The sequence below is a fragment of the Denticeps clupeoides genome, chromosome 20 (assembly GCF_900700375.1).
Source record: "Denticeps clupeoides chromosome 20, fDenClu1.1, whole genome shotgun sequence".
NCBI classification, from domain to species: domain Eukaryota; kingdom Metazoa; phylum Chordata; class Actinopteri; order Clupeiformes; family Denticipitidae; genus Denticeps; species Denticeps clupeoides.
In genome coordinates this window covers 18,287,746-18,306,021 of record NC_041726.1, presented here as the reverse complement: position 1 = coordinate 18,306,021, position 18,276 = coordinate 18,287,746, and the positions used below count along the sequence as shown (strand labels likewise).

The 18,276-nt window shown below is 42.5% G+C and overlaps 1 protein-coding gene across 3 annotated transcripts in view; it reads right to left on the bottom strand.

Moving 5' to 3' along the window:
* Positions 1–4,239: 4,239 nt before the first annotated feature.
* col16a1 (collagen, type XVI, alpha 1) overlaps positions 4,240–18,276 on the bottom strand; it is a 77,904-nt gene continuing 63,867 nt past the window's right edge. For all 3 annotated transcript variants that reach the window (XM_028963550.1, XM_028963549.1, XM_028963552.1), the window contains 27 exons: positions 17,143–17,241; positions 16,997–17,038; positions 16,286–16,381; positions 15,287–15,331; positions 14,600–14,644; positions 14,233–14,286; positions 14,088–14,141; positions 13,857–13,910; positions 13,637–13,681; positions 13,298–13,351; positions 12,428–12,463; positions 12,145–12,207; positions 11,978–12,049; positions 11,845–11,898; positions 11,692–11,736; positions 11,290–11,334; positions 11,151–11,204; positions 9,140–9,193; positions 8,833–8,883; positions 8,365–8,454; positions 8,010–8,045; positions 7,871–7,915; positions 6,403–6,597; positions 6,178–6,241; positions 5,819–5,995; positions 5,601–5,678; positions 4,240–5,288 (listed from right to left, as the gene is read on the bottom strand). In XM_028963550.1, the coding sequence (XP_028819383.1) occupies positions 5,095–5,288; positions 5,601–5,678; positions 5,819–5,995; positions 6,178–6,241; positions 6,403–6,597; positions 7,871–7,915; positions 8,010–8,045; positions 8,365–8,454; positions 8,833–8,883; positions 9,140–9,193; positions 11,151–11,204; positions 11,290–11,334; positions 11,692–11,736; positions 11,845–11,898; positions 11,978–12,049; positions 12,145–12,207; positions 12,428–12,463; positions 13,298–13,351; positions 13,637–13,681; positions 13,857–13,910; positions 14,088–14,141; positions 14,233–14,286; positions 14,600–14,644; positions 15,287–15,331; positions 16,286–16,381; positions 16,997–17,038; positions 17,143–17,241 (1,941 nt within the window). In that variant the 3' untranslated portion in view covers positions 4,240–5,094. The remainder of the gene's footprint in view (positions 5,289–5,600; positions 5,679–5,818; positions 5,996–6,177; positions 6,242–6,402; positions 6,598–7,870; positions 7,916–8,009; positions 8,046–8,364; positions 8,455–8,832; positions 8,884–9,139; positions 9,194–11,150; positions 11,205–11,289; positions 11,335–11,691; positions 11,737–11,844; positions 11,899–11,977; positions 12,050–12,144; positions 12,208–12,427; positions 12,464–13,297; positions 13,352–13,636; positions 13,682–13,856; positions 13,911–14,087; positions 14,142–14,232; positions 14,287–14,599; positions 14,645–15,286; positions 15,332–16,285; positions 16,382–16,996; positions 17,039–17,142; positions 17,242–18,276) is intronic.

The following is an 18,276-nucleotide window of genomic DNA, read 5'->3' as shown; positions in this document are numbered from 1 at the left end:
CTGGGGGCTGGAGATGTCCTCTAAACATACAGATGATGAGAGGATAGGTAGGCGGAACCATCAATCTCAACTCCACCCAGCAAAACTAATACTGTTTTTTCTGTACAGTCCCTGACAAAAGTCTTGTCGCTTATCTCTTTTGTGGAAACACCTGCTATTACCTGAGTTTTAATAAACAATTGGCGTTAAAAATAGCTCATATGAAAAGCTAGAACCTACCAAATTATGTTTCACTGAAAAAATTATCATTTAATCAAGACAGAAAGTTTAAAATTTTGTCACGTATACAGAAATTGAACAAATTTACTGCAAATACAAAAATATGTCAGCAAATTAAGTAGTGGTGCTGTGAGATCCAAATTTAATATCTTGTATGACTTCCATGATCATGAAGGACTGCATCCATGCGGTTTGGCAAGAATTCATACAATTTATTGATGAAGTCACCAGGAATAGCAAAGAAAGCAGTCTTGTATGCCTCTCAGAGTTCATCAATATTCTTTGGTTTCATCTTTCATCCTACCCCACACATGCTCAATGATGTTCATGTCTGGTGACTGGGCTGGCCAATCCTGGAGCATCTTGATCTTCTTCTCCTTGAGGAACTTTGATGTGGAGATGGAAGTATATGATGGAGCACCATCCTGCTGCAGAATTTGATCTTTTATGGTTGGGAATATAAAAGGTAGCTAAGATTTCTTGGTACTGATGTTGCCTTCCACCCTGCAGATCTCTCGCACACCCCCATACTGGATGTAACCCCAGACCTGATTTTTCCAAATGCCACACAGTTTTTCAATTGTCTTTTGTTTAGTGCTGTCTTCTGGGCACTGATTCAACCAAGGAGGCCATTTCCAGACAGAATCCGACAATCTGTTCTGGTTGACACATGGACTTCAGGTGACCAGGTCTCGTGGAGCTCTGCTGCAGTGGAAAATGTACATTTATGGCATTTGGCAGACGCCCTTATCCAGAGCGACTTACAACGTGCTTAAGTTACCATCGATGAAAAGATCAATTCTGGTTCACTAGGACCCCAAATATGAATAAATCTATTTTATTCACTCTGTTGTAGATTCTGTACACAAAGTTCGACAACAAGACAATTACAATTTAATCTAAATATTCTTTAAAGAGGAAGGTCTTGAGCTGTCGTTTGAAGGTGCTCAGTGACTGAGCTGTTCTGACCTCGAGGGAAAGTTCATTCCACCACCGAGGGGCCAAGATGGAGAAGAGTCTAGATGAATGTTTTCCTTTTACCTTCATTGGCCTTGGATTTGGGGTGGTAGTAGCCTAGTGGGTAACACACTCGCCTATGAACCAGAAGACCCGGGTTCAAATCCCACTTACTACCATTGTGTCCCTAAGCAATACACTTAACCCTGAGTTGCTCCAGGGGGACTGTCCCTGTAACTACTGATTGTAAGTAGTCTAGGACTTTAGCAAAAAGCCAGAGAAAAACAGATTGGATTAAACACTGAGGACTGTGTCTGAGTCCCAGACACTGACAGGCAAGCTGTTCCACAACTGCGGAGCTCTATAGGAGAAGGATCTGCTCCCAGCTGTGATCTTCTGCACCTTTGGTACCAGTAGTGACCCCGCACCCATTGATCGAAGGGGGCGTGGCGGTTCGTAAAGAACCAAAAGTTCACTCAGGTACTGTGGGGCGAGACCATTTAGAGCTTTATAGGTTAAAAGTAGGATTTGTAGTCAATCCTAAATTTGATGGGTAACCAGTGCAGTGATTGTAAGACTGGGGTGATGTGGTCAAATTTCCTGGTTCTAGTTAGGACTCTGGCTGCAGCATTCTGTACTAGCTGGAGTTTACTCATGCACCTACTAGAGCACCCAGACAATAATGCATTGTAGTAATCTAACCTTGATGTAATAAATGCATGGACCAACTTTTCTGCATCATGCATTGAAATTATATTTCTTATTTTCGCAATATTTCTAAGGTGAAAGAATGCTATCCTAGTGACATTATCTATGTGCGAATTGAATGAGAGACCTGCATCAATGATGACACCTAGATCCTTTACTTCAATACTTGGTGAAATAGAAAGGCTATCCAGGGTTATGGTGTAGTCAGCCAGTTTATGTCTGGATGCTTGAGGCCCAAGTACAAGAGCTTCTGTCTTGTCAGGGTTTAACAGGAGAAAGTTGGTAAGCATCCACTGTCTAATGTCCTTCAGACAATTCTCTATTTTGTTTAGCTGCTGCCTCTCGTCTGGCATTGCTGACAGATACAGCTGTGTGTCGTCAGCGTAGCAATGAAAGCTAATACCGTGTTTGCGGATGACGTCGCCTAAAGGTAACATGTATAGAGAAAAAAAGTAAAGGACCTAGGACAGAACCTTGTGGAACACCAAGCTCTACTTTACTATGTGAAGACGAAACACCATTGATGTCCACAAACTGATATCGGTTGGTCAAATATGATCTGAACCATTAATGGGCTGTTCCCTTAATCCCAATAACACTCTCTAACCTGGCAAGGAGAATAGCGTGATCAATTATGTCAAACGTTGCACTCAGATCAAGCAGGACAAGCAGAGAGATGCGTCCCTGATCAGAGGCCAACAGCAGGTCATTAACCACTTTAACCAGCGCTGTCTCAGTGCTATGATGAGGTCTAAATCTTGATATACTTCATGGATATTGTTACAGTCTATGTATGCGCTCAGCTGCTGGGCTACGACTTTTTCTAAGATTTTTTATATAAACAGAAGGTTGGATATCGGTCTATAATTTGAAAGCTGACTGCGATCAAGATCAGGCTTTTTAATCAGGGGTCTAATGACTGCTAACGAACTTGGTACGTGGCTGGTGCTAAGCGACGAGTTAACAATTTTGAGGATAGAATTTATAATATTGGGTGCTATTTGCTTAAGGAACCTTGTTAGAATCGGATCCAAAGCGCAAGTACATTGATTTGATGACGAGATTAATTTGATTAATTCATGCTCTTTAATAAGGTTGAATCGTTCTAATCGGTGGTCGTCTATTAGAAGATTATTTTCCATGGAAATATCGGCGGAGCTATTTGTTGTGCTTTTAATCTTCTCTCTATTCGCAACAATTTTAGTATTAAAGAAATTCATAAAATCATCGCTACTATGATGATATTGAGTGGTAGTATCCATTTCTGTCTTATTCCTGGTTAGTTTGGCTATAGTTTTAAAACAGGAATCCGGGATTATTTTTGTTTTATCTATTAACGAGGACAGATACGTTGATCGAGCCGAGCTAAGAGCCTTCTTATAGTTAAGTACACACACAGGAACTTTAACTGCATCCCATTCTTAATCTTAATAGTCTGTCCACTCTTTGTAGCTGCAGGTGATTGTCATTGTGATACACAGCACAGCAAAATTAAGGAGCATGAAACTGTCGTAAAAAAATGTCTTGGTATGATCAAGTTCCTTTCCCTGGACAAGCCCAACCCCTGTAAAAAACCCTAAACCTCCACCAAACTTTACACTTGGTTGGAATGTTCCCTTCTCCTGGCATCTACTAAGTCCAGTGCATGCGACACTTTGATTTGCACTTTGTGATATAAAGTGTTCACTATCTAGCAGATAGACACTGCAATACTACATCATAATTCATAACTGGACTACAATAACCCCTCAAGTTTCTTACCTTTTCAGGGAGTTTTGTAGCTACTGATTTCTGCTTGTCTCAGCATACAATGACCCCGTTCTGTGATTAAATGTGACCTACCAGCTTCCACTGTGTTCTAATGCCACTAACTGCCAGAATAGTCGCAAGGAAATTTCATGAAAGTGGGATTGGAACCTGGTTCTTCTGGTTCATAGGCAAGTGTGTTACCCACTAGGCTAGCACCACAACGGCCCGTTAGGTCACATGTATGTATGTAGATGCAGTCTGCATACCTGGGTGCTCGGTTTTATACGCCTGTGGAATTGACTGAGACACCTCAATCCGATGATTTGGAGGGATATCCCAATACTTTTGGCAATATAATGTATGTACGTGTCAAATAAAGTTGTACTTGGGTTCACTGAAGTACTTTACTTGGCCTAACTTGTCAGGAAAAGAACATGCAGGGGAATTGTTAAGTGCTAGATGCATTTTTTTTATTTTGTGCAGTGTGTGTGCATGTGTGTGCGTGTGTGTGCGTGTGTGTGTTAGACTCGTCTGAAATGCTTTTTAAACAAGTGGGTTTTCAACTGCTTCTTAAAGGAGCAGTATACAAATAAAACATGGGCAAAGTCTGCAAAAAACATTTATTTGGAAAAAGATCATATAGCAAGTCTGACACACACAAATAGGGTTGTGGGACCCTTTACTTAGGTGTACTAGTGATTAAAAGTGATTGGTATGGACAGATGATGCACAACAGTACACTGACTGACCGGACACATGAAACAAGCTTTGTGAATGTAGCTTATGACCAGGAAACACGTAGCAGATATCAGAGGTACAGTAAAAAATGTTCAAGTTGAAAGAGGCTCAGGTGGTTTAACATGGCTGTATGAGGTGGATGTGGGATGCTCTAGAGATGATAAAATACATAAAAATCTTATTTAGGAATACTGGTCCTGTACAAGGACAATACAAGCTCTCACTGACATCTTTGCAGTTTGTCAAAGACAAATGTAATTTCTGCAAAGCGAATTTCCTAGAAAAAATACAAAAAGCCACCAAATATAAATATTTCTATGTACAACACAAGCCCATATATATATATCTTGTTTATCTATTGGCAGACAATGATAGAGTGCAAGATGGAGCACATTAAGCTTCAAACTTTTCAGGGGGGACTGATTTCAGCCATAAAAAGTTTTATGAAGGACACGAAAGAAAGACATTGTAAACATGGAGAAAGGATTGAAGAAGCCACTGATAAAAGAATCCATTTGAAAAGCAGATGGTTATATTAGTGTATTAGTGTATTAGTGTGAGTGGAACAGTTCAGGCTTGACTGCGATTTAGGTGCCAATTTAAGCTGGTAACAATTTTTGAAGAGCTTCTAACTCCAAATTCTTTAGCTGTTTTTAAAATAAACCAACCCCTTCATCATCTCTCATTCTTAGTCTCTCTCTCTTCCTCCCTCCATCTCTTTTTCTACCAGGGACCTTTTACAGGTGGGCCTTTGGGATTGTACTCCATTGGTCCATTATTGCAATCAGAGGGATTGCAGCGTCCTTCTTTTCCTTTATGTCCAGGGGATCCTGGGGGTCCAGGGACACCTGGAATTCCCTGCTGTCCTGATGGACCAGGAGGTCCCATCTTCCCATAACCAGGAGGACCAGGAACGCCTCAAGGAAAAAAATGGATGTGTAATTATTCTAAAGATATTCCACTCAATCAAATAGATTGTCAAGTTTGTTCTTAACCCTTAATATTTTTATAAAATATATTCACATTCATATAATTATTATTCTTTTTACATGTGAAATCTGAGATTCTATTTTTAGCAAACACCATTTTTTGGTGAAATAGTGGAATTTTACAAAGTAGATGCCAAATGTGCAGTTTGCTAGAATAAAGGGGGATTATAAAATGAGTTTGAGCGTAGGTTAAGCGTAGGTTAACCTCTGATGTTTGACCTACGGAAAACCAAGTCTTACCTGGTGCACCTGGTGGTCCAGAATCTCCCATCTCCCCAACACCGTTATCACCTTTTTCTCCCTTCACTCCTGGTCCACCTGTGAACACAATCCGGTTTGATGCAGTTTTTTTAGTTTTAATTCATGTTGTTCGTTATTTTCGAATTCTTCATTGAAAAAATACAAGCCTCAATTTCTTTTTTTTCTACACATTCTACTACCATGAACATTCCCCTCACCTGGTGGGCCCATGGGTCCAGGACGCCCCTCACGACCGATTTGTCCAGGGCGACCAGGCGCACCGGCTGGGCCCTGCAAGCCCGGACTTCCATCTTTGCCTGGAGGTCCTGGCCGTCCCGGGGATGAAACCATTTCCACGGGCATCTGCATGCGTGACATGTAGTATGCCATACGCTCTATCAGGGACAAATGGGATGTGGAGGTTAGCAAAGTGTTCCACAATTATGTCCCAAATAGGGATTTAGACACATGCTCTTCTACATTATGAACAGAAGAGAGACCCTGTAATCTCTTACAGGGAAATGAGCATGTTCTTCTGTTTTCAACAGTGCTACTGTGATCACTGACACGGACTTACCATCGAAGATCTTGAGAACCTGCTGCCGGATGAAGTTTCTGATTTCATCATAGTTCACCACAGCCTGAGAGAAGGCAGATTATGTTATTAGAAAATAGGATTGGCTATTTTAGTTTTAAATACTGACTAGTGGTAGCCATTTCTGTAGATTGTTTTAAAATCTGTAATATGAGTTGGCAAGATCTCTATTTGAAAATGATTAGTTTGAATGGTAAAATCGCTGACCTCAGTTCCAGGCATCCCAGGAGGGCCAGGAGGGCCTGATGAACCTGGCTGTCCTTGGCTACCTCTCTCCCCACGAGGTCCAGCTGGCCCCATAATGCCTGAAGAGTCCTTACTGCTGTACCCTGCCCCGCCTGGGGGACCGGGACGGCCCCGTTCACCCGGTGGACCTCTCAGGCCTGGAGAACCTGCTTCACCCTACAGTAAACAAATGGAATTCACAGTCCAAGAATTCTTCTGAACGGACGTCCATGCAGGGTGCAGCAGTGGCAGTCATCGAGGCAAAATCTCAGGCATGGGAGGAGTTTCGGTGAGGCCACGGAGAAAGACTATCTGGTTCTGGCAAACCATCCGACGCCTGAGGAGAGGAAGGCAGCATCTTGCTCACACTGTTTACAGTGTGGATGGGGAGCTGCTGACGTCGACTGGGGCTATAGTTGGGCGGTGGATGGAATACTTTCAGGAGCTCCTAAATCCCACCGACGTGCATCCTGAGGAGGAACCAGGGTTGGGATGCCTGAGAACGGACTGTCCAATCTCAGGGGCAGAATTTGCAGAGGTAGTCAAACATCTACACAGCGGCGTAGCCCCGGGGGTGGATGAGATTTGTCCTGGGTATCTCATGGCTATGGATGTTGTAGGGCTGTCGTGGTTGACATGTCTTTGCAACATTGCATGAACATTGAGGGCAGTTCCGGTGGAGTGGCAAACTGGGGTGGTGGTCCCCACAGAGGCTGTGTTCCAATTATTGAGGGATTACACTCCTCAGCCTCCCAGGAAAGGTCTACTCCAAGGTACTGGAGATGAGGATCTGATTGATAATTGAATCTCAGATTGAGGAGGAGCAATGTGGTTTTTGTCCTGGCCGTGGAACTGTGGACCAGCTCTTTAATCTTGCTGGGGTGATGGAGGGGGCATGGGAGTTTGCCCAACCAATCCACATGTGTTTTGTTGATTTGGAGATGGCTTATTACTGTGTCCCCGGTGATAAACCGATCTGTCGTGGTGAAGAGGGAGCTGAGCCAGAAAGCAAGGCTCTCGATTTACCGGTGTATCTACGTCCCAATCCTCACGTATGGTCATGAGCTTTGGGTAATGCCCGAAAGAACAAGATTACAGATAGGGGTTAGGAGCTCGGACATTCAGGAGGGAGTATAACCGCTGCTTCTCCACATCGAGAGGAGCCAGTTGAGGTGGTTCGGGCATCTGGTCAGGTTGCCTCCTGGACGCCTCCCTGGGGAGGTGTTTTGGGCATGACCTGCCAGCAGAAGGCCCCCGGGTCGACCCAGGACACGCTGGAGAAATTATATCTCCAGTCTGGTCTGGGAACGCATTGGGGGATGCTGCCCCCGTGACCCAGACCCGGATAAGTAGAGGAAGACGATTGTTGTTTAAGAAATGTGAAAGTATTCAATGCATTAATAAAGTAATTAATCAAACTCTTGTGGAACACCTGAATATGTAAAGTTACCTTCTGTCCATGCTGTCCATTCTCTCCAGGTAGGCCTGGTGATCCCTGTATGATTGAAGAGTATAAAGCCAACTGTATTTGCATATTTGCTCAACAAATACTGTATAAGGGTATAAATATGTAATTCTGCAGTACTCACGTCTTTTCCTGCCAATCCATCATTTCCTGGTTCTCCCTAGTCAAAACACAGCAAATACACTTTTATCTGAGCACAATGTTGCGGTTGTGTGGATAATGAACTAGCTGTATAGAAACAAACTGCATATGGTACTTCTACTTTATAACCCAAATTTACAGCTAACTCAAAAACTGTATTATGTGCAAACAACTTTTACAAATCTTTAAATTGTATTGTCGTGTGATGATGTGCTGCTGAATCATCAGAAACTTGTATTATTGATTAATTGGCAATATTGATTAATCGTGTTTTATAACCTGTCACCTTACTGTCAGATATAAGTCCACTGTAACAGGTGTATTTCATGGATACCCACCATGAAACCTGGGTGGCCAGGAGATCCGGGGGGACCCAACATTCCCGGCAGACCTCTCTCTCCTGTTTCACCCTTATCTCCCTTCATACCCTACAGAGAGAAATAGATGGCAGAAAACAACTCAACAAAACCAACACAGACTGGATCTCTCAGAACACATATCGTCCCATAACAAACTTCAAAAGTGAAAGCTGTGGTGGAGAAAGATTTTGGGCCCATAGGAATATTTTCATAAGAATTTTAAACTGCTGTGGATTGATGAAAGCCAGAGCAAGAAGAGCCTATTGTCCCCTTCAGGGATTACATCCGTCATGCATTTGGACGCAGCTCAACCTAAGCTTGTCTTTTGGTTCAGCCAAAAGTGTCAAAAAAGGTTTAGCATTAAAACAGACCTCTCCAACCAACACTCTTACAAGAAACCAGGAGATCTGACCCATACTTGCAATTATCAAGGTAAAAAATTCTCACCACTCCATCAGGCCCAGCCGGTCCTGGTGGTCCAGCAGGTCCAATGCCCCCCTAAAAACATAGAGATAAAGGAACATCAAATATCCTGATAAATTCAATTAATTCAAAAATAGAGAGCCCTCTAAACTCCCACCAATTCAACAGATCTTCAGCTACAGGCACAAGTTGCCATTAGAGCGTAATAATATCCTACCACATATTAACTTTGTATTACCTCGACATGTTTTACCATGCAGTGGTAAGCTTAACCCATATAGAGCCATCACTCCGTTATCACTTAATAATGAAACTCTGGGAAAACACTCACAATTTGTCCTGGAGGGCCCTGGAGTCCTTGTGGGCCTTGAGGACCAGGGTCACCCTGTCCACAATGCAACATAGACCAGGAGGGGAAGACGGACAGAAAGAAAGAACGTCAGTCTAAATTCTAATGAAGAATAATTGTGGAGGTTGAGTAGAGGCAATTCTACATGAAGAACCCGTACATCTGACTTTGTGAATACAGAAAAAATGGATGGGTGAAAAAAAACAGGACTGGATCAAAGCACTTCCAAAACAGGCAGGCAGTGGTTAGTGACAACCAAAGGTGGTTCAAGGAAGGAGTCACCTTCACATTAATCTGTATCGAGAATGTCTTCACTCTCTATATTTTGGGTGCTAAATATCATTTTTGGGGCAGTGGTGGCCTAGCAGGGGCAGTGGTGGCCTAGCGGTTAAGGAAGCTCCCCCGTAATCAGAAGGTTGCTGGTTTGAATCCTGATCTGCCAAGATGCCACTGAGCAAAGTACCGTCCCTGCACACTGCTCCCACTGCACTATCCACTAAAGGTGATGGTTGTGTGCACCGTGTGCTGTGCTGCAGTGTTTCACAATGACAATCACTTCACTTTCAAACTACTAACACTGGTCAACAGCCAGTGCAGTACAGCTTGCTGTGTACGACGTGAAAGTGAAATGATTGAATAGGTGGTTTGGGACTCGAACCGTCAACCTTATTATGGGTCCACCTCCTTACCTGCTAGGCCACCACTGCTTCTATCAGGCAGCACTGGTCAATAGGCGGCACAATTATCAAGATGTACAGAAATCCAAATATCCTCAAATAACTCCAGTTATCCTCAAATAACTCCGGTTCACTCTTCAGATACTTGAAATGCATAGAATTTATTTATTCAGTCATCCTTTTGACACTGTGAGGGTGCACAAAATGGGACGTTTTAATAATCAATGATTTTGTAGATTATATGTAATTTGTAACGATGATAATCCTCAGCATCAGCTAGGCGTGCTTACTGAGTGCAGGCCACACCCCCTCTTAATTACATCGAATTAAAATTAATTACGCACTCATGAAACTATAAACTGGAAAAAGTGTTCCATAAATGCATTATATTATTTTATATGATATGTACAGTTGAAACCAAAAGTTTACATACACTGTTTTTTTATATAACTGTTTTTTTCTTACTGTCCGAAGATTCCAAAAATAATTCTATTTGCTAAATGTCAAAATAATGTGTGAGATTTTTTTTAGATATTTTTATTACTTTCTTCAAAGTCAAAAGTTTACATGCATTTGCTTAGTATTTGGTAGAATTGCCTTTAAACTTCTCACAACAGCCACTTTGTAATCAATTTTGCTGTATGCTTAGGGTCATTGTCATTTTAACTTCCTGGCTGATGTCTTGAGATGATACTTCAATATTTCAACATACTGTTCTTTCAGTATGTTGAAAATATTTCTATTTTGCACCAGTCCCCCATGCAGCAAAACACCCACAACATGATGCTGCCACCTCCGTACTTCACAGTTGGCTTGAAGGCTTCCCCCATTTCCCTCCAAATATGACGATGGTCATTATGATATGCACATTCCACACCAGTTCATCTCTTGGACTGAGGAGCATTCTCCTTCCTGAGCAGTATGATTGCTGGACATTCCAATGTTGTTTATACTTGTTTGAACAGATGAACGTGGCACCTTCAGGCATCTGGAAATTGCTCCCAAGGATGAACCAGTATTGTGGAGGTCCACAATTCTCTTCCTGATGTCTTGGCTGATTTCGTTAGACTTTCCCATGGTGTCACAAAAGGAAGCAGTGTGTTGAAGTGTTCCTTTAAATACATCCACAGGTGTGCTTCCAATCAACTCAAGTGGTGTCAGTTAACCTATCAGACGCGTCCAAAGCCATCTGGGCTTTCCCAAATAGTTTAAAGGCATAGTAACCTCAGTATATACTGTTTATACAGTGTATGCTAACTTTTGGTTCCAACTGTATGTGTGTTGTGAAAGGTGAAGAATGGGATGATGTGACTCACTTCAACACCTGTTCTGCCTGGGGTTCCAGGTGGACCCTGAGCTCCACAATCTCCCTAGAAATAGAAAGAGACAGATTGTTGCTCCATCTGCTTTATTTGGCACATGCCAGAAACAGAAGTAGGTTCTAAGCCAGCTCACCTTTGGCCCTGGGAAGCCAATGTGCCCAGTCTTGCCTTTGAAGCCCTGAAGTACAGAGAGAAAATCAAATATTTCAACAGCGTCAATCGTCAAGAATAACACTGACTTTATGATCTATGATCCTCAGACATTGAATTAATATTTAACAGATGGAAAATAAGCAATTTAATAAACAGTCAAACTAAAGCATATGCAAAGCTTTTTTTATGATTTGGTTTGTTCATTTAAGCAAACAAAACCTTTTCACCCATTGAGCCAATAAAATCAAATAACAAAAAGTTGTTTGCGTAATCAAATAATCATACAATGAATTAAATTTTTCAAAGCATGCAAAACTCCGGGAATCAGCACCCAAAGTATGTAATTAATTCAAATCAAAGTAAAAAAAGAGCAGGGACACACTGGTACTCCTCTGGGACCAACTGGTCCAGCAGGCCCTGGATCTCCCTGCGGACATGAGTAGAAGAGAAGGCACCAACGTCAACATTATAATCACAGTACAGTGTTAGTTTGTAAACTTATGGTGATCATTATAATGCCAAACCACTTTCTTACTCGCATTCCTGGTTTGCCATCTTTTCCATCAATGCCTTCAATTCCAGGAGGACCCTATACAGACATGGAAAAGGTTAGGCAGTGATAGTTTGTGCCGGTCAGGCAGGATCTGAGCCCAGCAGTGAAAACTGACCGGCATGCCAGGGCTCCCTGGCGATCCAGGTGAACCAGTAGGTCCCTGAGAGCCAGGGGATCCAGGGCTGCCCTAGAGGATGCAAAGTGAGAAGGAGAAATGCCTTTAGTCAGTGGAGACCAGTAGACGGTAGATGAAGAGAAAAAAGAACCCAGAAAAATAGTTGCCTTCTCGGCCGTTGGTCCTGTTGGGCCCGCAGGTCCAGCCTTTCCAGGGAAACCAGGAGGTCCCTGCATACAATCAAATTATAACCAAGCCAGCGAATCCATATAAAGAGCTGTTGTGAAATGGCAGCGGGGTTTAAAGTGCATTAACATTTAAGAAATGCAAATCGGCATGGCACATCGCAGATTGTTAAAAGAAAATGTGCAAATGGCAGGCTCTCTCACATTATGAAATAATTATTTTAAAATTTCACTAATTATTATCCTTGGTATAAACCAAGCTCACCTGTTGGCCGGGAAAGCCTGGCGGTCCAGCAAATCCCTACAGAAAGCAGGAAGAAACCAGATTAAAGTGAGCTTTACTGTCGTTTCAGCTACGTACAGTAGTTAGTGATAGCAAACAAGGATTCTCCGGAACACAAGGTCTGAACAAGGCAGTTTTGCCAGAGACTGTAACCCCCACAACACACATTCTGCCCTTTCACCGCCGTGGCCTTGGTTCGATTCCCGGTCAGGTAAGGTTTGTAAGATTTTGGGGCAATGAAGTAGCCTCGTAATCAGAAGATCCGACCAATGTGCCACTGAGCAAAGCACCGTCCCTACACACTGCTCCCCAGGTGCCTGACATGGCTGCCCACTACTCACCAAGGGTGATGGGTTAAAAGCAGAGGATGCATTACGTTGTGTGCACCGTGTGCTGTGCTGTAGTGTATCGCAATAACAATCACTTCACTTTCAATTATGCACAGGAATTTCTTTGATAATGTGAGGGTCTGTACATCATCTGAACATCTCCGGGGCCCTTGTTGCTGAGCTGGAGGAGGATATATAGGAGAGTTTGGGAGTGTTGGATAAGGAGAAAAAGTAAGAGAAAAGCTTGTGTTGCATGTCAGTGTGGTCAGTGTTGTGTTAGATGTGGTTTTTCGTGCAAACTGTATGTAAACTGTATGAAACTTAATGCATTAACCCATTTATAAATCATTCTAAACATTTCTTAACTTAATATAACCATCTGACAGAGATGACTGGCAGACTAGTTGACAGCCAACTAACAGCTTAGTTTAAAGAGAAATTAATGTTGCATTGACTACAGTGATGAATCAAGAATCATATAAACACACACACACACACACACATTGCCTAATTTTTTACTCACCTGATCTCCCTTTGGCCCTGAGGGTCCAGAGGCCCCAGCTTCTCCTTTGGGACCCTGTCAGGAAAGGGACAGGAACACATGATCTGTGGGGTGAAACCACTCCAGCCATATCTAGACTGTGTGGATCATTTATATGGGTCTCCACAAACCTGCTCTGGGCCATATGATTTATTTTCTGTAACCTGCCTTATCTGAATTGTGGTTGTGAACAGTGAGGATGCACTACGTACACCATGGTTATTTTTTTTACAAAGTGAAAATGGACATGAGAATGTGAAACTGTGTGTGTACTAGATGGCAGATGATTATTATCTTACACTGATGAACATTTTTTCTTACCACTGGCCCTGCCTGTCCTTGGTAGCCTGGTATTCCTGGTGGGCCCTAATGAAGCATTTTTGCAAAAAATAAAATAAAATATTAAAAATGTAGCTTTGGAAGGCTGCAAAGTACTTCAATTAAAATGTATACTTTTAAACAATTCTATTCAAAGGAACTTGTGTTTTTGCTTAACATACAGTAAATGCAGTAACTCTTGAATAATAAAGCTCAAACTCACCGATTCTCCTTTCTGACCAATGCCGCCCGGGCTGCCACGCTCCCCCTTAAGTCCCTAAGAGAGAAAATCCAGTCATATCCAATCAAAAAGAACACAGGATAAATAGGAAGTGAGCACTCCATTCTCAGAATTACAGCCATCAGGATGTACGTAGATTGTGGTTTTATCAGGATTGAGGTACTATGTAGCATATGTATGTGGTGCATGTGTGTTAAGAAGTAAACTGCTTACAGGCAGTCCAGGTGGTCCCATAGTTCCTGGGTATCCAGGGGTCCCAGGTGGTCCCTAGGTGAAGAAATTTTTGCATTATGTGGCAATTTAAGCCAAATTAATATTATGGTGAATGAAAGGTATATTTTTTTAACTGCTTAGTTACCTGTTCACCTTTCAAGCCTGGCTGTCCTGGATATCCCCTCTCCCCCTGTAGGCCCTGGAAAAAGACAGAAGTGTTTAAAAGAATGGAAAAAGCTGTATAATTAAAGTTATACACATATGGTTATGTTCTCTCAAATATATATGGTTTTAAATGGACAGTTATTTATTTAAATTTGTGGTGTTTATCAGACGCCCTTATCCAGAGCGACTTACAATCAGTAGTTACATGGACAGTCCCCCTGGAGACACTCAGGGTTAAGTGTCTTGCTCACTACAATGGTAGTAAGTGGGATTTGAACCTTGGTCTTCTGGTTTATAGGCGAGTGTGTTACAAATAGGCTACTACCACCCCAATTCATGGAACTTACTGGAAGCCCACTGGAACCCTGAGGACCAGGAAAACCTGGGGAGCCCTAGGAACAAAAAGAAGACATTAGCAATTAAAACTGTATAGAAAACATCTTTAATGACTCTCTGGCTCTATAGGAATTATGACATTCACAGTGGGGCAGTGGTGTCCTAGTGGTTAAGGAAGCAGCCCTGTAATCAGAAGGTTCGAATCCAACTGCCAAGGTGCCACTGAGCAAAGCACCGTCCCCACACACTGCTCCACATGGCTCACTAAGAGTGATGGGTTAAATGCAGAGGACACATTTCCTCGTGTGCTGTGCTGCAGTGTTTCAGAATCACTTCACTTTCACAAATTTGAAGACAAAGCTGCTGTTGTGCTTTGTGTCAGAAAAACAATTAAATATGTAGATTTTTGTAAAAGATATGTTCCACCTTTTAGGAAAAATTAGGAATACACCATGCACTATGATTCAAAATATGTCTGCACTTGGCAAAATGCACTTGTGTCTTGGACTGTGCCTAGCAGCATGGCCAAAAAACTGAGCCCTTGTTCACACGAATAACACAAGCAAGCAAGGAGCAAATGTTAAGGCATGTGAAGCTGCTGCATGCTGCCTTTAAATATGCTCATAAGCATTCTCACGAGCAGAAATCCCGACTCCAACGTATATAACTCGTATTCTGCGGCATGATGAGATACTTACTATGTTGCCAGGAGGACCAGGAAACCCTCTCTGACCTGGCAAGCCCTGCAGGAACAAAACACAGTGATGGACATGATTGCCCACCATCCAAATAAGATGTCCTACATGTGGACAGGTAGCTTTTATGTGTTTTTATTTCTGTTACATGTTACGCTTTGGTTAAAATGGCAAAAATGAGATATGAGATATGGTTTAAAATGCAGCAGCCCCCACAAAGTTACGATTTACCCTGCTATAGGCCAGACTAGATCTGGTGATGGAGACTCATCCCGGACAGCTCCACTTAAATCTTTTTTATTTGATTTGAAAGATTTTGCTATTAACAGGATTTCATCTCGTATTCAGGATATCTGTGTTGTTACGTGACTAAGAGAAGCCTGTTGACAGGACAGAAACCATTCACATATATACTGTATTTAGGGAACTGGGGGCAGTGGTGGCCTAGCGTAATGTGAAGGTTGCCGGTTCGAATCCCGAACCACCAAGGTGCCACTGAGCAAGCACCGTCCCCACACACTGCTCCCCGGGCGCCTGTCATGGTGTCCACTGCTCACCAAGGGTGATGGTTAAATACAGAGGACACATTTCGTTGTGTGCTGTGCTGTAGTGTATCACAATGACAATCACTGTCACTTTTTGGAAAAATGAACAGCCAGTCTCTAAAACTCTCTACTGCAATCAGAGTTTTTATTTGAATACATGTCTGCTGTAGCTTGCTGATTGTGCTGTTTGTCATTAAAAGGCATCCGATAAACACCCAGAAGAATACGAAGCACGACTTTAATTAAACAGTAGCACGGTTGCCCTGTGGTGGGGCCTGCCAGCACCTAGCGTCCCGAGATGGGCTCTGGCAGCCACGACTCTAATTAACGGAGTGGTGGTCTAGCAGGAAAGGAAGTGGACCTGTAATCGGAAGGTTGCCAATATGCCACTGAGCAAGAGCACCATTAACATTAACATGATGTTTGGTTCTCTTTAAGACATAGATAGAGCACCCACCTGATCTCCTTTGATGCCTTGTTGCCCCGGAACTCCAGGTACCCCAGGTGCACTTGGACACCCACCATTGGGGCTGCTGTTGGTATTGGAGCTGGTCTAGAAATGGCAAAACTTTTATTGACTTTTTTATTTTTATTGACCTGTCCTGTTCAGCAGTCTTAGCAAGCAGAATCATGGATGGCAAAAATGTCAAAAAGAGCACTATAGGCTGACTCTTTAAAATGTTAAATTAAGACCAGAGGCTATACATGCCCAACCCAGCAGATCAATGTGGGACATCACAAGAGGCAACAGACAGCCAACTCCACCAGTGAGCCAAGGAGAGGTCTCAAAAGGCTTAAAGTCTAAGAGTAATGACCCTTGCTGCTGCAGTCTACGTGGTGCACACACCCCTTCAAGACCCTACATGAGTAAAAAATGTTGTTTAACAAAGTGGGGGTGGAGGGTACTACCCCGGATGAAGAGCTCAGTAGCCAATGGTGGCAGCATCCAGGAGTTCAGAAGCAGAAGACTGAGAGTGGAATAGAGAACCCATCCAAACATCCCACAACTACAAGGTGGGTCCTCCTCACCGGAACACAGGTCATTAGTTATCTTTCCATGTTGATCATTAGGTGTCATCAAAGTGGTTCATACACTCTCACAATTACTGAAAATGAAAAGCCTGACATCCATTATCAATGGAAAACAATCTCCAATGTTAAAACTTACTGCTTCCTGGGCAGGTTCCTCTTTCTGTAGCCTTTGCCAGCACTGTGAAAGATAAGGAAAGAGGAAGACATATATTATCTCATGTCAAACTGCATCAGTATCTGAATCATAATTATTTTCACGTTTAACAGACATTGTTGTCTCACCCTCTCACAGTCGTCACTGTCTGTTACACCCTTCTCGGCTTTAGTGCCAGTCCTGCCAGGCACCCCTGGTGCCCCCTGAGTGCATTCCCCACAATGGTCCTAGGATGGAGAGAATACATTAGGAGTATGTGCATACTGGCAGAATGCAACATTTTGATACAGGGGATTTGGCAGCCACTGATTGTGCAAGATGTCCCACTTAAAAAGGTGTCATTTTCATCATAGGTACACTTCAACAGTGAACAAAATGTAAAAAAAATAATATTGTCTAAAACTTTCTTAATATCAAACAAAAATATGACGTTGAAATGTAAAATAAGAGGTTGGAACATACGTTTTGGCTTTTTCATTTTAGCCTGTGAGACTTTCAGTAACGCTGCTCATTTTTACAGTTTCAATTCAGCCTACTGACCAATGATGCAAAGCCCCGCCCACACAAAAACGTGGTGCCGAAATCCAACGGAATCCTAAGGCAGCTTACACGTAAAACAGGGCGGAGCGACTGAAAAGCCAGCAGTGAAACTGTAAAAACAAGTAGCGTAACTGAATGTCTCACAAGCAAAAATAAAAAAGATGTAGGCAAAAACGTATGCTGTCAAAATTGCAGCCTCTTATTTTACATTTCAACGTTAGATTTTCGTTTGAAAACATTTGTTTCAAAATTTTGCCACAAATCTGATTCCATAAAAGTTCCTCTCAATACTAATGTAATTCTGGTTGGCAATTGGATTGAGGTCTGGAGACTGGCCAATCCAGAGCCTTGTAATGCTTTTAACGCAGCCACTCCTTCGTTGCCTGGGCCATGTGTTTGGGATCATTGTTTCATCTTCAATGATCTCATTGATGGAAGAAGGTTTGTATCCAATATCTCATGATACATGGCCCCATGAATCAGTCGTCCTGTCCCCTTTGAAGAAAAGCAGTCCCAAAGCATAATGTTTCCACCTCCGTGCTTCACTGTGGTTTGGTTCTCTTGGGATGCAACTCAGCATTCTTCTCCATCCAAACACGAGCGCTGAAGGATGATGGATTGTTACTAACAGTGTTGGGGAGTAATGGAATACATGTACTGGCGTTACGTATTTAGAATACAAAATATGAGTAACTGTATTTCGTTACAGTTACCGTTTAAAT